The sequence below is a fragment of the Medicago truncatula genome, chromosome 8 (assembly GCF_003473485.1).
Source record: "Medicago truncatula cultivar Jemalong A17 chromosome 8, MtrunA17r5.0-ANR, whole genome shotgun sequence".
Classification (NCBI taxonomy): domain Eukaryota; kingdom Viridiplantae; phylum Streptophyta; class Magnoliopsida; order Fabales; family Fabaceae; genus Medicago; species Medicago truncatula.
The window spans coordinates 34,291,903-34,309,144 of NC_053049.1; the positions used below are offsets into that span (position 1 = coordinate 34,291,903).

The 17,242-nt window shown below is 31.8% G+C and overlaps 2 protein-coding genes and 2 long non-coding RNA genes across 4 annotated transcripts; 2 read left to right on the forward strand and 2 right to left on the reverse strand.

Annotated features, from left to right (window-relative positions):
- The first annotated feature begins 1,107 nt into the window (after window positions 1-1,107).
- On the forward strand, window positions 1,108-2,756 carry LOC112417531 (uncharacterized). Its single transcript, XR_003008108.2, has 4 exons — window positions 1,108-1,256; window positions 1,345-1,418; window positions 1,822-1,994; window positions 2,515-2,756. It is a non-coding gene; the product is annotated as an uncharacterized lncRNA (long non-coding RNA).
- Window positions 2,757-4,810: 2,054 nt separating this feature from the next.
- On the forward strand, window positions 4,811-6,962 carry LOC120577326 (uncharacterized). The gene is made up of 4 exons (XR_005643381.1): window positions 4,811-4,930; window positions 5,010-5,126; window positions 5,467-5,490; window positions 6,694-6,962. It is a non-coding gene; the product is annotated as an uncharacterized lncRNA (long non-coding RNA).
- Window positions 6,963-9,951: 2,989 nt separating this feature from the next.
- On the reverse strand, window positions 9,952-11,454 carry LOC11444871 (uncharacterized). The gene is made up of 3 exons (XM_024771959.2): window positions 11,341-11,454; window positions 10,608-10,721; window positions 9,952-10,442 (listed from the first exon to the last, which is right to left on the reverse strand). Exons 1-3 carry the CDS (start codon window positions 11,356-11,358, stop codon window positions 10,308-10,310), a joined length of 267 nt encoding a protein of 88 aa, XP_024627727.1. The 5' UTR covers window positions 11,359-11,454; the 3' UTR covers window positions 9,952-10,307.
- A 1,927-nt stretch (window positions 11,455-13,381) lies between these two features.
- LOC11444873 (IAA-amino acid hydrolase ILR1-like 4) lies at window positions 13,382-16,706 on the reverse strand. The gene is made up of 5 exons (XM_039828678.1): window positions 16,036-16,706; window positions 15,253-15,378; window positions 14,874-15,182; window positions 14,608-14,736; window positions 13,382-13,924 (listed from the first exon to the last, which is right to left on the reverse strand). Exons 1-5 carry the CDS (start codon window positions 16,414-16,416, stop codon window positions 13,547-13,549), a joined length of 1,323 nt encoding a protein of 440 aa, XP_039684612.1. The 5' UTR covers window positions 16,417-16,706; the 3' UTR covers window positions 13,382-13,546.
- Between the last annotated feature and the right edge of the window lie 536 nt (window positions 16,707-17,242).

Sequence of the window (17,242 nt, forward strand, 5' to 3'; positions counted from 1 at the left end):
GGTTAACGGCCACGTCAGCCCCGTTAACGCTCCGTTTGAACATAAGGACTAACTTGATTGACATTTAACAAATTTAGGGATTAAATTGATATTTCGCATAATTGAGGGACGAAGTTGGCCGACCCGTGAAAATTCAGGGACGAAGTTGATGATCCACTCAAAAAATTATGTGCTACTTTGATCCAAAACATCAAAGATTTATTCCATCAAAATTAGCATGGTACTTCCTCTATGCACTACGTTCAATCATTTTGATTTAGAGAAATGATAATTCTAATATCACTTTATGACAATCTTTTCTCTCATATTTACATCAATCATTTTGATTTAGAGAAATGATATTTCTAATATCACTTTATGACAACATTCTCTCTCATACTTACATTATATTTTTATTCTCTTTCTTCCTTTTTTTCCTCTCTATTGTTTTGATCAGTAAAAAGAGGGAGAAAGGAAATTGTCACCAAAATTGTTTTAAATAGTTGTTCAAATATCACTTCTTTGATTTATGTACCACATTCAATTTTTGCCTCTACTAATTTGTTTAGGTAGGAAAATAAAAAGGGTATTTTGATAAGAATTAAATATATTTTTGATCTCTATATTTTTCATTTCAGTTTCTCTAAAATATATATATATTTTTTTCGAAATTTAGTCTTCAAAAATTTTCCATCATTATTTTTGTCCATGTTTTAAAACAATTTATGTGTACCATTTAAAATTTTGAATGAGATTTTGTAAAAATGTTAAGAATATTATAAGAAATCTGTAATTTTTTTTTTAATATTTTAACAAAATATAAATTAAATATTAATTATTAACCAAAAACATAAAGTTCATATTTAAAGAGACTAATATGACAATATTATTGAGACATTTTAATATAAAAGACTATTTTGACTAATATAACATACAAACAAATATTATTTTAAAATTTTGATATATTAAAGGACTATTGTGACCGCTCGTTATCGGACAACCCAAAGTGGATTCCATTCTTAAAGAATAAGTTAGCCTTTTCCTTTTTGGAATTGGAATCTCTAAACCAAAACCACCCCCCACCTAGTGGCTATAAAAGAAACTCTATTCCCACTCACTTACTTCTCTTCTTTCTCACGCACTCAACTTTTCACCCACAAATACTCTCTAACATTATAAATCCATCTCACACACACAGCCACACTGTCTCTCATATCTCAAACCCACTATTGTAGATGGCCAAACGCCGAAGACAAGGTTATAGGGGTTATCACAATGTAAGTATATCTTTGCCTTCAAGCTAGCTATAGTATTATACTCTTTACGTTTTGCTATAACAACAATATGGTGCTTGCTTGATTTCAGTGTCGTTTTGAACACGTTGTTTGGTCTTAGCACAAATCTATGGATGGAAATAATGTCACGCCTTTCTAGACCAGGTATGTTGAGACTATAAACAAAAGCCAATTTTCGGATTTAATATGCTTTGATTTTTGACACATGAGACAAGACAATTATTAAGAATAATAATTGGCCTCTCTCTCTAAATAAATCTATGTCTATTTTGTAGTATGAGTAGTGATATTTGTACACCTTTTCTAAACAACTTCCATGACAACTTTGTTTTTCTCTATTTTGATTGACCAAAATCAGCATAGAGAGAAAAACAATACTATCAAAAACAAATTAAATTAAAGGTATACGGTGTATAAATACTGAATAATTATTCGTAAAGGTGTTGTAAAATTAAATTTAAATATGCTGGAAAAAAACAATACTATCAAAAACAAATTGCCAGGAAGGAGAGAATACACTGGAGTCTGACATCACTATTATTTTCAGTGTTTCCCAAACTGGGGGTCATTTGGGATCAAACCTTGGTGTTGTGGAACTCATTCAAGAGAGGGGAGAATACGGTGGAGTCTACATCACTGTCGAGGGTATAAAGAAACCTACTCTACATGAAAGAGTAATTAAAATCTCTAAATGCAAACATAGTTTTGTTGCTGGTGAAGGTATATAATCATATATTAATTCATATAATTCATGTGTTCAATTTCAAGTTTCTATTTAACAGGTTCAACATGTTTAGGTTACATTTATTCATGGTGTGTACAATTTTTCATGAATAAATTGATTTTATATTTAACTTGATTGGTTTACAATTGAGTTTGAAGTGTATTGATTGATGTTTGGTATTTTCGCTCAAAAGCTACTTTTTATCTTCACATAGAAAAATTTGTTCAAAAGTTTGTTTTCCTGAGAGGACAAAAGGTACCTTTTTTTTCTTTCTTTTTCTCTTCACTTTTCAGTGAAAATAAAGTTTGAAAGCATAATCAATTTTGTAATTGTAACCAAACATCCATTATTGTATTGTTCATCTTTAATTTTGTGACTTTTAAGAATCCTTTGCTTGTTGTTTTATGAGAATCAACAAGTTAAATCTTTAGCTGCTTTGATTGTATGTTTGTTGTAAAATAATGAAAGTGTTGAATAAGTGGTGATTAAGGACTAATTGTTTCCTCTTATTTTCAGGCTTGGCAGGTCTTGTATCTACTTATGGTTTGAACTTGAATGTGCTTCACGCTTGGGTTATATGGATATGGAGTCTTTGTAATGTCGAGAACAAAATGATATTATTTTCTTCGTCCTTAAAGTTGGTGTTAGGATTCTTGAGAAGATCATCCCAAAGTTATTTCCAAAAATGATTTTACATTAATTTACCATGTGTACCTTTACTCCGAATTTAGGAAATCAAAGAATTTTGTATAAAATGAGTAAAGAGAGCTTTAGAATTTTGTGAAAGAGAAAAACTTGTAAGTAAAATTCATTTTGATAAAAGATAATGAATGAATTACTAATCTTTCTATCTTCATTACTACTCAAGTGACTGACCAATAATTACTTTCTTGAACAAGTGAATTAGGCAAGTTATACAATTCACACACCACATTTTACCGAATCAAATCTTTAAAATGAGGACACAAAATTCATGTTTGTGCAGTATATTAATTCATAGGTTGATAAAGTTGTAAATTGTAATAATTGTTTTAACATCAAATAACTAGTTCATATGTTAAACTCTACTCTAATATTGTATATTATTTCGCCAGTTGATAAAGTTGTAAATTGTAACCTTCGAATGATCGTTTAAAATTCATTTTAGATAAAATAATAGCAACAATATTCTTCTTTCAAGATCTAAAACCCTACCGTGGATAGTCATTTATCTCAAGCTTTGCTAGGGCTTAAAAAGATTTGTAGTTTGTAGTTTACCTTGTTCCTTAATATATCAGCATAAATATGAATGAAAGGCTATAGGTAAATATTTTTTCTAGTTGTAGAGTCAAAGGATAGCTATGAATAGATAAAGAAGGACTAGAAATTGTATACTCTAATCTACTTATATATCTCACTTCAATGATGATTAATTTAAAATATGCCAAATACCTACCTGGTCCTTTAAGTTTCACGTTTATTTTAGATAGGTCCTTTAAGTTTCTAAGGTTTCAGATAGGTCCTTTAAGTTTCGAGTTTGTTTCGGATATGTCCATTCTATCAACATCCGTTAAGCCAAAGTTGTTATGTCCGTTAAGCCAAAAACTGATATGTCCGTTAAGTGGGTGAGGTGGTTCTCTCTGACACTTGACATCAATTTTTTCCAAACCAGATCAACTTTGGCTTAACAGAGGTTGATAGAAAGAACATATTTGAAATAAACTCGAAACTTAAAGGACCTATCTGAAACCTTAGAAACTTAAAGGACCTATCCAAACAAACTCAAAACTTAAAGGACCTATCTGAAACCTTAGAAACTTAAAAAATCTATCTGAAACAAACATGAAACTTAAAGTATCTGGGGATGTATTTTGCCTTTAAAATACGAAAACTTATTATTGCAATTTGAAATGATTTAAAATTTACATAGAAATATTATAGCAAAAGTAATATATGTACATGTTACCTGACAATGTGTTTATATGCGGTGACAATTCTCATCTCATAAGTTGGTTTTGTGGGGTTATGTTAGGCCCAACCATGATTTTTAAGAGTACCAAAATCAATAAAAAGCTCTTTATTTAAATTTAAATAAAAATATGAATTTCTATTTGAAAGTGATCCAAGTTTTTTAAGCTCATAAAGTTGTTTGTCAATCATGTCATAAAATACCTCAATTTGAAAGTGATTTAAGTTTAAAACTCTTACTTTATTTTTCGGTTTTCCTTCTAACATATATGAATGCATCATACATATTTACAATGACAATATTTTGCTTCTCACAAAACAACTATACTTCATTAAGTAAATCATGTCAACTATTTTTCTCATGTTTTGCAATTTTTCCTTTGACACTTCAATTAATATCATGACATTCAAAAGATCTTGAGTTTTTCTTTGCAAGCGAAAATATGTATTTGATCCTTGCAAATATTTGCAATTTTTTTTCTTCGAAATATGCCCTTGCAAAATCATCACATAAATGGATCCAATAACTATTTTAAAAGAGACAATTTTTTGCAAGGCCACAATTAATTTTTTTTTGCAAGGATCAAAATCCAAACTGACCATATTTACGAGGACCAAACACATATTTGAATAATTCTTTGCAATATTGAAACAAATCTTTAGTAATTACCACTTTTATTTCATTTGTTTGCAACACAACTTTTTCCGTTTGAGTGGAGAAGAATCTAGTTCGATTATCCCGTTTTACTTCACTTTTTTAAAAAGGAAAGAAAAAAACATAAAAAATGTGTTTAGGACATAGTTTAAAGAAGTAAAAAATGTGACTTCTATATAAAAAATAATAATGTAACTTTTATATAAAAAATAATATAAGTATTTGAACAACTTCAAATAAAACATATATGAAATATTTATTTTCAGGTAAAGGATTTTAATAATATTGCAAAAAGTGAGGAAGATATAAGTGCCTATGCTGATTATGTGGGTAAGATTTCTTTTTCAGGCTTCCCTTCTTTGATGTCTTCTACTACCTATTTTATACTAATCTATAATTTTTTTTGCAGGATCCTCAATTATGCTTGGCATAGCTTTGACATCTATACTAATATCTGATCCCCATGGTACCCTCAACACATTGTTTGGTCTTAGCACAAATTTATGGATGGCAAATGCTAGAGGAGGTGTGTTTTGATTATATATAGAACAAAAGCTATTTTTTGGATTTAATGGGATTTGATTTTTGACACATAGACATAACAATTGTTAGTAGTAGTAACAACAACAACAAAAACATAGATATGAACTCGGGTTCGAATCCGGCCAAATCAGTTTTGTCCAAAAATGACTAGAATTAATCCACCATCGAAGACGGTGGTCGGTGAACCTGAATCGCTTCAACTAGATACAATTTATATATTTTGTCTGGAATTTTTTTGACCAATTCAAATTTTTATTTTCTAGTATATGTGTGGATGTGCTAACCGTTTGTTTGGTATTTTTGTAGTGGAAACCGATTTGCAGGCCGGAGCTAACCACAAATATGAGGTAAAGCATTTAGAACTACTAAACCATAAAGTTTGCACATCAAAAACTATTTAAGTAAACTAAACTACAATGTTTCTGATGTATTCAATTGCAGGGATCATATTTATTGGACTCATATTTGCGCTCATAATCCAATCATATGTTGCAAAAGAGTATGCACCGGTAAGACCCCAACTGCGGTCCCAATTTTTTTTTTTTTTTTTTGAGGGATGCAGTCCCAAACCTTTTGTTTACAACATTGGTGATATGTTTTATTGATTATTTGAAAATTAAATATATTATATTAGAATCATACAATAAATGTTCACAAAAAAAACATAAATAAAGGGTTAAATATGTTTTTGGTCTTTATAAAATTTTAAAATTAAATTTTAGTCCCTATTAAATAAATAAAGGATTAAATGTTTTTGATCCCTGTAAAATTTTCAAATTTCAAGTTTTAGTCCCTATAAAAAATTCATCAATTTTTGGTCCCAAAATTTTTTATAGAGACTAAAAATTGAAGTTTAAAAATTTTACATGGACGAAAAACATATTTAACCCATAAATAAATTAAAACATTACAAAGTTGGGGGATGTCATGCCATATCATAATATATTCATATTCATATTCCTACCCGAATTATTAGTTGATCAAATAATAATTTTGGATTGTCTTTAACATGTAACCTTTCAACCTTTCAATATATATATATAACCTTTCAAACCACCTTTCCTATCCAAAGAAGATTCACAAGAATAAAAGCTCAAAGTCTGGAAACACGCCATCGATGTGAGACTTTTTTTTCTTGTGAGAATATAATTATTTGTTGTTTGAATTTTGGCAGGAAAGCACCTTTCAGAACTTTGTAAAGTTTTCAATTAATTACATGTTACTATTATTTTGCTATCAGGAATATGATATACTCAAGCAAACTAAGTTGAATTAACATTAAATTCACCTCAAATGTTAACTTTTAACAAAATTATGCAGGCACAATCTTTTCCTTCATTCTGCATTGGTTTTATCTAGAAAAATACCCTGTTCTAAGTGCGGCATCAATGTAAGCCCCACATGAAAATATATCTCGTTTATTATTATACAAGACTAGCCCCATTTACCCAAAAAAGTTATACAAGAGTAGCCCTGATTTTTTAAATTTTAATTTTGCATCTCAACATTCATTATTATACGTCTCATCATTTGGGTCTGATTTTGAGCAGGTAGACATTGAACTGCCAGAATATAGAAGATCTGCCCTTAAAAGAAGCACATGGCATTGGAGAGACTCCGTAGATAAAGTTTGAGAAACTTCCGAAACTTCATCAGTTACTATTGAATAAAGTCGCGCTTTCTTTTGCCTTCAAGCTATATACTATATGTCATTTTCAACACGTTGTTTGATCTTAGCACAAATATATGGATATTGTCATTTTCAGTTTATATGATTTCATAACAGAAATGTGAAGTATAATAACTTTTTTTTGTGTAAGTATTTGCATAGCTATAGAAATAATATGGAGTTAGGTATCTTTTGAACATTTAGTAACAAATAATTTGTTTAGTTAAAAATAAACATACAAGTCAAATAAGTTTTAAGTATTAAATTATCTTATCTTGATAGGTCCAACATACATATATTTGACACTTGATAAAGAAATCAAAGCTTGAAATGTAATCTTAACTGGTAACAGTTTCATAATTTCATGTTTGACACCAACCAAACAACACACGGTACCATGTACGGTCATAAAAATATATCTTGATAAAACATTAAATCATTTTTCATAGTTCAGTGATTGGTAGTGTGTGAGAAACTCATTTCTATTATGCACCGTACCGGAGTTATACAACTTCCTAATTTCTTTTGGCGCAAATATATTAAAATCTACCACACAACGCGCAAATTATCTTTTGGTTTTTGCTAAATATATAGCGTAGAAAGTAATATAATAAATCTCATTATTTTTGAAATGATGCATGGATGAATCGGTAAAATTGAAATATATATTTATTGCAACATCCATAGTCACGTGAAGAAAACAAAAGCATCAATAAAAGTTGCTTTTTTTCGCGGTAACAACTAGGGTACCCATGGAAGAATGGTAGGTAATTTACCCAAATCAATACACATTAGCCACATAAGCACATTTTTAAGTGGTATCCATGAACTATCTTGACCCCACCAACAAATTGCTCATTTTCATTGGTTGGTGGGTAAATTACCCACCATTCTTCAAAGGTAATCTAGAAAAAAAACTTCTTTCGCACGTGGCATGGGTCTACCAATTTCTTACGAATTTCACCTCAAAAATCATTGTACCCATCACATGAAGAGGTTAAAGGGTTGTGGTTGAGATTTATTCCTCAACAGATCAAGTTTCTACTTCAGGGTTGTGGTTGAGTACCTACCTAATTTACTAAGTCATAACATAGCAGTTTTCAGTATGTGTGTATCTACATTATTACATCGCAATCACAATCACCCACACGTCCACTATGTGCATATACTTATAGCTATTTATGGGAAACAATGCTAACCATTGATAAAGGAATTGTTTTGATGTTCAACCATATCTAAATTACAGTGTAGTTCTTTGTTAGCTACATTTTTATTTTTTTTGACGACTTGTCCTAATTAAGAACGAGGAATTTGTCCTGTGGAATACTGAATTAGTAATATATGTCATTTAATTAAATTTAATTCATTTTTCTTTTGGATTTAAGTGGTTTGGAGTTAAGTACTTCATTGTATATATGTGAATTTTTTTTCTTTTTGAACAAGTGAATAAGGTAAGATACAATTCACACTGTATTTTTACAGGATCAAATCTTCAAGAATGAGGACAGAGCTCATGTTTGTGCAGTGTATTAATATTAATTCATAAGTTGTAAATTAAATCATTGTTTAAACAGCCCAAAACAGCACAAAGATTTTTAGTTTCCAGTCATCTTACAACAGATAAAGTTTATTTTAGCCTAAAGTAGTTTACCTTGTTCCTTAATATATCAGCAGCATTAGCATAAATATGAATGAAAGGCTATAGGTAATATCAGTTATGAATTATGATGGTAGAGTCAAAAGACAGCTATGAATACTCATAGTTATCCACAGAGCAAAGAAAGTTGCGGAAAGTTCGATAGAACAGCAACTGAAGTAAGACAAGAACAGAACGCAAACTAGTCTACTCTTTTTTTGGTGGTGTCCGGGGTTCGAAACCCGGACATTGCATATATTATGCATTGTCCCTACCTAATCTCTAATCTACTTATATATCGCACTTCAATGATGCTTAATTTAAATACTGAAAACTTCCTATACAGATAGTAAATTTCTTCAGCAGGGTAAGTGGCACACACACTTCAGAAAAAGTAGAAAGAGGAACAAATTTAAAAATTTGAATTTTTAAAATAATTAAATTAAATAATACTACAAATGGTTTGCCTAGTAACGAAGCAAGACTTCCTTGGCTATGAAAAGAGAAGCACAAGCAGTGTGTTATTTATCAGAAATACCAGAAAATAGCAGACTACAAATGCCAGAAAATACTTTGCTGCATTTAAAAGTCAAAGGACACATTATTGCCCATTGGAGCCATGACAGAATAAGTATCTTAAATGTTGATTTGGAGACTTGTACTATTAGGTCCAATGTATTGCAGTTATTGAAACTTACTTGATTGCATTCAATATGATCGAAATCCTGTAAAATTATTTTATGAACACTGCTTACGGAGGATTAATTTATTTGCATGATCGTAATATGTAACTTCCAGCTGAGAGCCATAGCAATTAACAAGACCATAAGCTACAACTGTGTTGTCAACACAACATTGGACATAAAAAAAGATAGAAGACTCACCACGACAATCGAACTGTAGTAAGTGTAGACACAATTGAATAACCATGTTTGAAATTGCTAGTGAGGCCGGATCAATATTCACATTTCAAAGGTGAACATCAGTTGCCTTAAGGATCCTTTATGCACCGTTGATCGTTCAAGGCGATGTATTCTTCTGCCACCAGCAAGGGGAACGACTGTCATTTGCCACTAACTTTGTTGTGATAGTCAAAAAAGAAATCTGTGGCAGGAGCCAAAGGCTGTATCTTGTTATGATTTTTCAACCTAAAGGATTGACTTGGGGTCTGTTTTTAACATCATTAATAAATAGAAGGGGAGAAAATTTAATGGAGATATTATACTAGCCTCCTCCAAAACAATTTAACCGAAAAGGATGGTGATTTAAAATGATTTCTTTCCTCCCACCATTTCCCCCAACTAAGCAATATGTCGATATGTAATCGATGAATCCCTTACCACTTGGTATGCTGCCAAAATGCTAGAGAGACAAAATATCTCCTACCTCAGAAACCCCCCAAAAAAAAAAAGATTCATCATGTGAGCCACGTAATCTGAACTGGAGGATCTTCCAAGATCCTTGATAAAAATGACAAAAAACAGAAAGTTCAACAAAATCAAATTCAACTTGAACTGAATCAACACATGCATTGCCATCTGATTGAAACCAAAGGTGAACCACACTAATTCAACATCAAACTTAAAAAACAACAATCAAGTCAACGGCCATGATCAAACAACACTATACTACTTTATTAATCCTACACCAAACATGCTATGAAAATAACAGCAGTACTATAATTTATACCAATCTGTGAGACATTGCATAGATGGTGATTGAAAACATAATTCTGCCCATTTTTGTGCCTACTTTTGTACCATTACTATGGGAGAGAGTAGCTGCTATCTACCAACAACCACACACTATGCCACAACCCTAAACAATAAACACGGTCACCATCCACTACCAAGTATTAACTATATTGCTCGAAAACTGTCTGCTTTATCTAATCTTGCTGTTCCTGAGCTGGATGACTCACCCATTGCCTCGGGAGATGCTGCAGCGTGTGGTGTTTCCCTATTAATTAGAGAAGTTGGCATGCCTGAAATCTCCTGAAAATGGTTATAACACCTATGTTAGGATAGAGAGATGGACCAATGAGAATATTAACAAACTAGTTTTCAAGACAATCCCTTCATCTTCCATATAGAAACAACATATGATAACAAAAAAAAGTGCTGTTCCTAATGAGAAAATAACAGAATTTTGCCTCAAACCTTCATTAAATGTAACCTCAAATCACATGGCCGAGTCCTACTTCCCATCCTTGCAATCACAAATTTTGAATAACTGTACAACGTGTCGGCAGCAGCTTCCTTTTTATAATTTAGCTGAAACAAAATTCAGGTCTTTTACATTGATGGTTTGGAGAATATCAATAACACTGAACTTATTGAAAATGTAGTCAAAATCGAGATTTCATGCAAAATCGGAAAGGGGAAGTAAAATTGTAAATCGTGCAATCGTAACACTAATCGTAAGATTATACGAAGTATATAAAAATCAAACATATGCATAAAAATTCATATCTATGCATATAAAATTGCATAAGACAAAGAAAACCTCAAATCACACTTGCGTAAATTTAAATTCATTAGCATGAGATTTTGTAGCCATTTGGAAATGAAACAAAAGATGGACGAGGGAGAAGAAGATTGCTTTTTGAAATGGATGCAAGCATAATCCCTAAATCTCAGGCAGAATTATGTGTACTCTTAATTACTAAGGGCAAGTATAGTTGCAAAATCGTAAGATCTTAGGATATAAATTAGGAGTTCTCCCAATTCCACAAAAATGGGATTATATGCGTAGTCTTAATCGTTGAGGGCAAGCATAATCGCATAATCGTAAGACTTTACGATTCAAATCGAGATTTCAAGACCGTAATCTAATAAATTAATCTGAAGCGGATTTGAAGAATCAGAAATGTAATGAAAGAAAAGAAAAAACCTCTTGTTCATCCTTCATTGCTCTTCTTCTTCTTCTTCTTTTTCTGACGCGTTCAGTCGAAGGCCTCGATGGTTGTGACAGCACAAATCTCAATTGTTGTTTTATTTTTCTGAAATTTATTAATATTTATATGTATTATATTATTTGCGTTTGCAAAAAATACATACTATCATTTTAATCAAGGTTAAATATCATTTTAATCAAGGTTAAATATGTTTTTGATCTCTATAAATATATCAATATTTTGTTTTATTCCCTCTAATTTTTTTTTTTAATTTTTAGTCCCTGTAAAATTTTCAATCATTATAATGATCTCTCCCAAAAAATTTAGAATGTTTTTTAACTTTTAGTCTCCGTAAAATTTTCAATCATTATAATGATCTCTCCCTAAACTCATATGTAGAATTCATATTTTTAAATAAAATTTTGCAGAAAAATGTATAATATTATAATGATCTCTCCCAAAAAATTTAGAATGTTTTTTTTATCAAAACATGAATTAAATATGAATTTTTATATTTTTGACGGTAAACAATTCATATTTAATTCATGTTTTGTTAAAAAATTATATATTTTTTTAAGTGATTTTTACAATATTCTATACATATATGCACAATTTCATTAAAAAAATGCAAAAATTTACTTCTTTTTTTTTAAGAAATCAAAATGATACATATAAATACTCAAAGGTGCTTCCTATCGCATAAGAAGCGCAAAGAGGAAGCACCACCAGAAAATCACATAATTACAATGTCGAAATGTCCTTTAGAGGACCTGACAAGAAAAATTTACTTAAAAATAAGGACAAAAGGTTTCTTAAAAAAAAAAATAGGGACAAAAGGTAGTGATTGAAAATTGTACAGGGAGTTGCGTGGAGTTGCAAACATCACTCCCTCTAATTTATTTTTTTTTTGGTAACATTTGCTCTTTTATATAGATGAAATACTTCCATATTTTTAAAAAGGTTATATGTGAATTTCATTCAATAAAAAATAGAATTAAAAACAGTGTTAGAGTTTGTTTTCATTTAAAGCCATATTACAAAGAGAGACACCCAAAGGAGAAGAAACCACATAAACAAAAAACAAAATTAGGGACAAAGTAACAATCCTAAAGGATTAACAAACCATTCAAATACAAACGAGAGTCTTTTGATACATGCTCCAAAAGCTTTCTCCAAGATGTTAACCAACAAACTCAAGAATAGAAAATACCTTATAGAGTTCAATTTTTCAAGCAATTTACAAGAGTCATTCTAGAAACACAAACCAAAAACCAAGAAAGAAATTGAAAACATACTAAGTGATTGAAAAGAAGATGAATGATCACCACTGACACGAGGAAGATAAGATCGAAAAGGTGATCATCATAAGGATCTCTTGCAGCTTGTCAAGCTGCCTGGTTAGATTCACTGATGCAGGAATTGAAGATTGAAGTGAAAAGGCCTATAAAAGCTCCTATTTGATAACAAGTCAACGATAAATTTAGCGAAGAATCCTGTATCTCATGATAGGAGCAAACATATTGAAACTAGGTTCCATTTTCTGAGAGTGCAAGTTCAGAAGTAGGAATTGACAGTAGCTTACTGTCCTGCCAATAAGCAAGTTGCTTATGTTTTGACAAAGGCTTTGAAGACTGACCAGTTTGCAAGGCTAAGAAGAGAACTTGGAGTTGTATCATTTTTGTTGTGATTTTGTATTAAGGGATGGTGTTGTAAGTAATACGAAACCAATTCAGTTTTTACAGTTAGTAATTCAGTTAGTGTAACTGATAATTTGTTACATAGCAGTTCATATAAATAAGTACTAGTTGCACTATGTAGTGTGTGTGAGAAATTAATAAAAGTTCTCAAGCTTCCCTAATCTCTTTCTCTCTGTTCTGTTACATACCATTTAGCAATCTGCAACCAATTTCAACATAAGCTTCCATTTAATATGTTGGCTGGATTAATCTCAACAGAATTTTGTACTTGAAATTTCACAGACAATACTTTTGTCATATCCTGCTAACTACTAAAATATCTATAATCTGAATAAGCTAGTTCCTGGCGAGGCATTTAATAGTTTTCCAAGGTACTAAAACAATATTGGAAACTATGATAGTAAACAGCAGTTTGTAATTACATGGTTCAACATATTCAACATGCCTCTATATCTCATTATATTATTAAATTTTCACATTTAAGTGGTAGATAATGAAGAGTTACTTAAAGATAAGAATTTGTTGAATAAGAATAATATGAAAGAGCAAATGCTGCATGTATTGCAGCACCAATGGGAAGAACATCTTCATCAATGAAAAATTGAGGACTATGAGCTGAATATATGGATCCACTCTTTTCATTTTTTATACCTAAAAAGAAAAATGAGCCAGGCACTTTTTCCAAGTAAAATGCAAAATCTTCACTCCCTGTGACGATTGGTGATAATTTTATGTTCTCTTCTCCAACAATCATACTAGATACTTTCCTCGCTAGTTGGTAGATTCTCTCATCATTTGTAGTAGGAGGAATTGTTGGATGTTCCTCGCCAAAGAATTCAACCTCTGCTGAGCATCTATACACTTCTGCTTGCCCTTTGATAACCTGAACAAATAAATCAAACAAATGAAAATACACTTTTAATATGCTCTTCCTTTCTTTCTTTGATACACACACACACACTTCTCAATTAGTTCATAATCAACATGTTAATGTGACAACCTACGAAGCACTGACATGGACTCGACACTAATATGTTGACACCATTAATAATCTGAGAAAATGGAATAATCAACTACACGTGTCATTGTAAAACATTCTAAACGCCTTCAATCTGTGGTTGATTTTGTTGTGATTCTTGATATCGTGAAAAAGCACGGTCAAATGCGATCGATGTGGCTGCAATTGCAGTCCTGATGCAGTTGTGAAGGCCACTGAAGATTTATATTGTAAACTGCACTTCAAAACCAGGACAACATTTGTAGCTGTGAATCGTGATCCTAGATTTTTTTTGAAAAAAATACTGTCAAATGCAACCGATGTGGCCGCAATTGCAGTCATGGACTCATGGTGCAATTGTGGAGGTCTCCAAATCCATTATTATTGTTGAAACTATGTGACAACAATTTTAGTTGTGATCCTTGATATTGTTGAAAAATATGGTGAAACGCGGCTGATGCAACTGTCGTGATGTAGTTGTGGAGACCTTCTCGTTCTAGACCTTTATATTTTAGACTTCAGTTTCAAACTACGACGACAATATGGAGTACATGTCATAAGACAATTACCTCTTCTATCCTATTCCTTAGTGCATTGAAGCTCTTTTTGCTGAATGCTCTATAAGTACCTCCAAATGTTACAGAATCAGGGGTGAGTTCATGACCAGACTCTGATTGGATCATTGCCACAGAAAGCACCTGCAAAATTAAGCTTTATATATTAACTTCTTATACAACACTCAAGCCACAAACAGAATCAATCATAAGAATTAATGTGTTAAAACTTTTATCTTGTAAGTTTCTTTTTGTAATTGAATTTCAGTGTTTGACTCCACCTGCGAGTCTAAAGGATCCACCTCCCTTGAAATAATGTTTTGCAAGCTAATCACGGATGCCGAAGCAGCCAAAATTGGATCAAGACAACGCTGCGGAGTTCCTGCTAAACCCCCTTTGATCTTCGCTTTGAAGCTTCCATATCCTGCTAAAAATTCACCCGGACGCGACGCAACAACACCTAAGGGATACAGTGACGCTAAATGCAATCCAAAAATAGCCTCAACATCTTCAAGCACATTTTCTTGGATCATGTCCTTAGCACCTGTGCCTTTTTCCTCGGCTGGTTGGAAAATAAGTACAACAGTACCCTGCATATGGAGGTCTAATTGGTTTTCAGTCCCTAAAACTCATTTTAACATTTTTCCAATTCCACTTTACCTTTAACTTGTCTTTCATTTCTTGCAGTATCTTTGCAGCACCAAGAAGCATCGCCACATGTGCATCGTGCGCACAAGCATGCATTTTTCCGTCTACTTTGCTTTTATGATCCCAATCAACCAATTCCTGTTGACATGAACAAACATATTGTGCTATATTTATTGTTAACAATGCAAGGGATACTAATTTCAATCAAACGAACAATTACTGGCATTAATTGCGGTTGCGATGTCGTTGTGGAGACCTAAAAATCCTTAATACCAAGACCCCAAATGCAATTGCAGACCGCAATTTAGAATCATGGATACCATACTAGATAAAAAAACATTGTACAACTAGTGAAAAACAATTAGCTGATTTTATTTTACTACAACATTAATAGAAAAAAGCTGAAACTTCTGGTACTGTATCTTTTTTTTTTTTGGTCGAATTCTGGTACTGTATCTTAAGTTGACATTTAAATACAACTTTCCTTAATAAAAATTGTACACATCTACTTCAGACGAATGTTAACTTAATTGAACTACTTTGTCGAATTCCTTTTCAATTTCTTCTCCAGTTTTTTTTTTTTTTTTTTTTTTTTACAAAGATCAACTTGCATGCAACATCATGTCACTCGACGTTCGAATTGACGGTGAGTTTGGAAAAATCACAATGTTTGCCATAGTGATTTTGGCGAAAACTATACTCTCGTGATTCAACAAAATCACGGTGGTACTTGATCAAACCCACCGTGATTCCAAACATGAGTGAAGTTTTTGCAACATGTGTTATTTGTTTTACCTGAATTGGCAAAGCATCCATGTCAGCTCTAAGAGCAACAAAAGGAGCAAATCCAGAACCAACTTTAGCAACAACACCAGTTTTAGCCACAGGCCATTGATAAACAACACCTAACTTGTCAAGCTCACGCCTTATAACAGAACTTGTCTTGAATTCTTCATATGCAAGTTCAGGGTACTCATGAATTTCTCTTCTGATGTTCTTCATCCATTTCACTGTGTTGGGTGTGTTAGCAAGCTCAAGAATTTCACTTTTCAGTGAAGAAGTTTGGTTTGAACATTCCTTTGTTTGATAAGTAGTGGAAGATAAGCATGTGGGGTGGAAAAGGAACAAGAAGATGGGTAAGAGAGTAAGTCTTGGATGATTTTTTGGACCCATCATGTGATTGTTTAGTTCTAATTCCAATATGTTGGACTCTGTTGATTAAATAATGTTGAGTTTGCTACTGAGGATTGCAATTCGAAACTCTTAAAGAGATAAATGGAGTGTTTAAACTTTAAAAAGTCTCAATTACAGTGGTTGTTTATCAAAACAAAGTTCCAATTTCATTTTTTGAAGGATAAAGGTGATTTTTCGGCAAAAATGCAAGTAAAATGTGGCTAAAGATTATATTATTGTATAAGCTATTCCATCACTTTGGAACTTAATTTAACAATTAGGTGAAAAGAGAAAAAGATTTGGGAAAGACATGGAGGTAGGAGAGAAGTTCAAAATATCTTTGATAGAGAAGAAGATATAATTCCTTACTTGGACATTGTTTTAGAAGGAACGGATATTAGTTTATCAAAAAATAAACCATTGATTTAGATTACATGCCGGGATGTTTGGAATGGAGGACTTGGAGGGCAGGCTAAAGACTGATAATTTCCTTATTTGAAGATATTTAAAAGATGAAATACTGAGTCAATTAAAAACAAAAGAGGGAATCCCTTAAATTATTTATTTTAAACCCCTCCAAAGCTTTCCTTTCCCAAATTGAGGAAGAGGGCTTTATACATCCCTTCATATACCAAGTGAAAGATTATCTTCCCTTTTCTCTTCCCTTTTCTCCTCCAATCCCCCCCTTCCGAACTTCAAATACAATCATACGTTTTTTTTTTAGGGAAAATATAATCATAAGTTTAGATATCAATAAGCGGCAAAGCCCTGGAAAACTGATATCATATACTTAATAAACAAAGGCACCATGATTTGTTAAGTGTGTCAT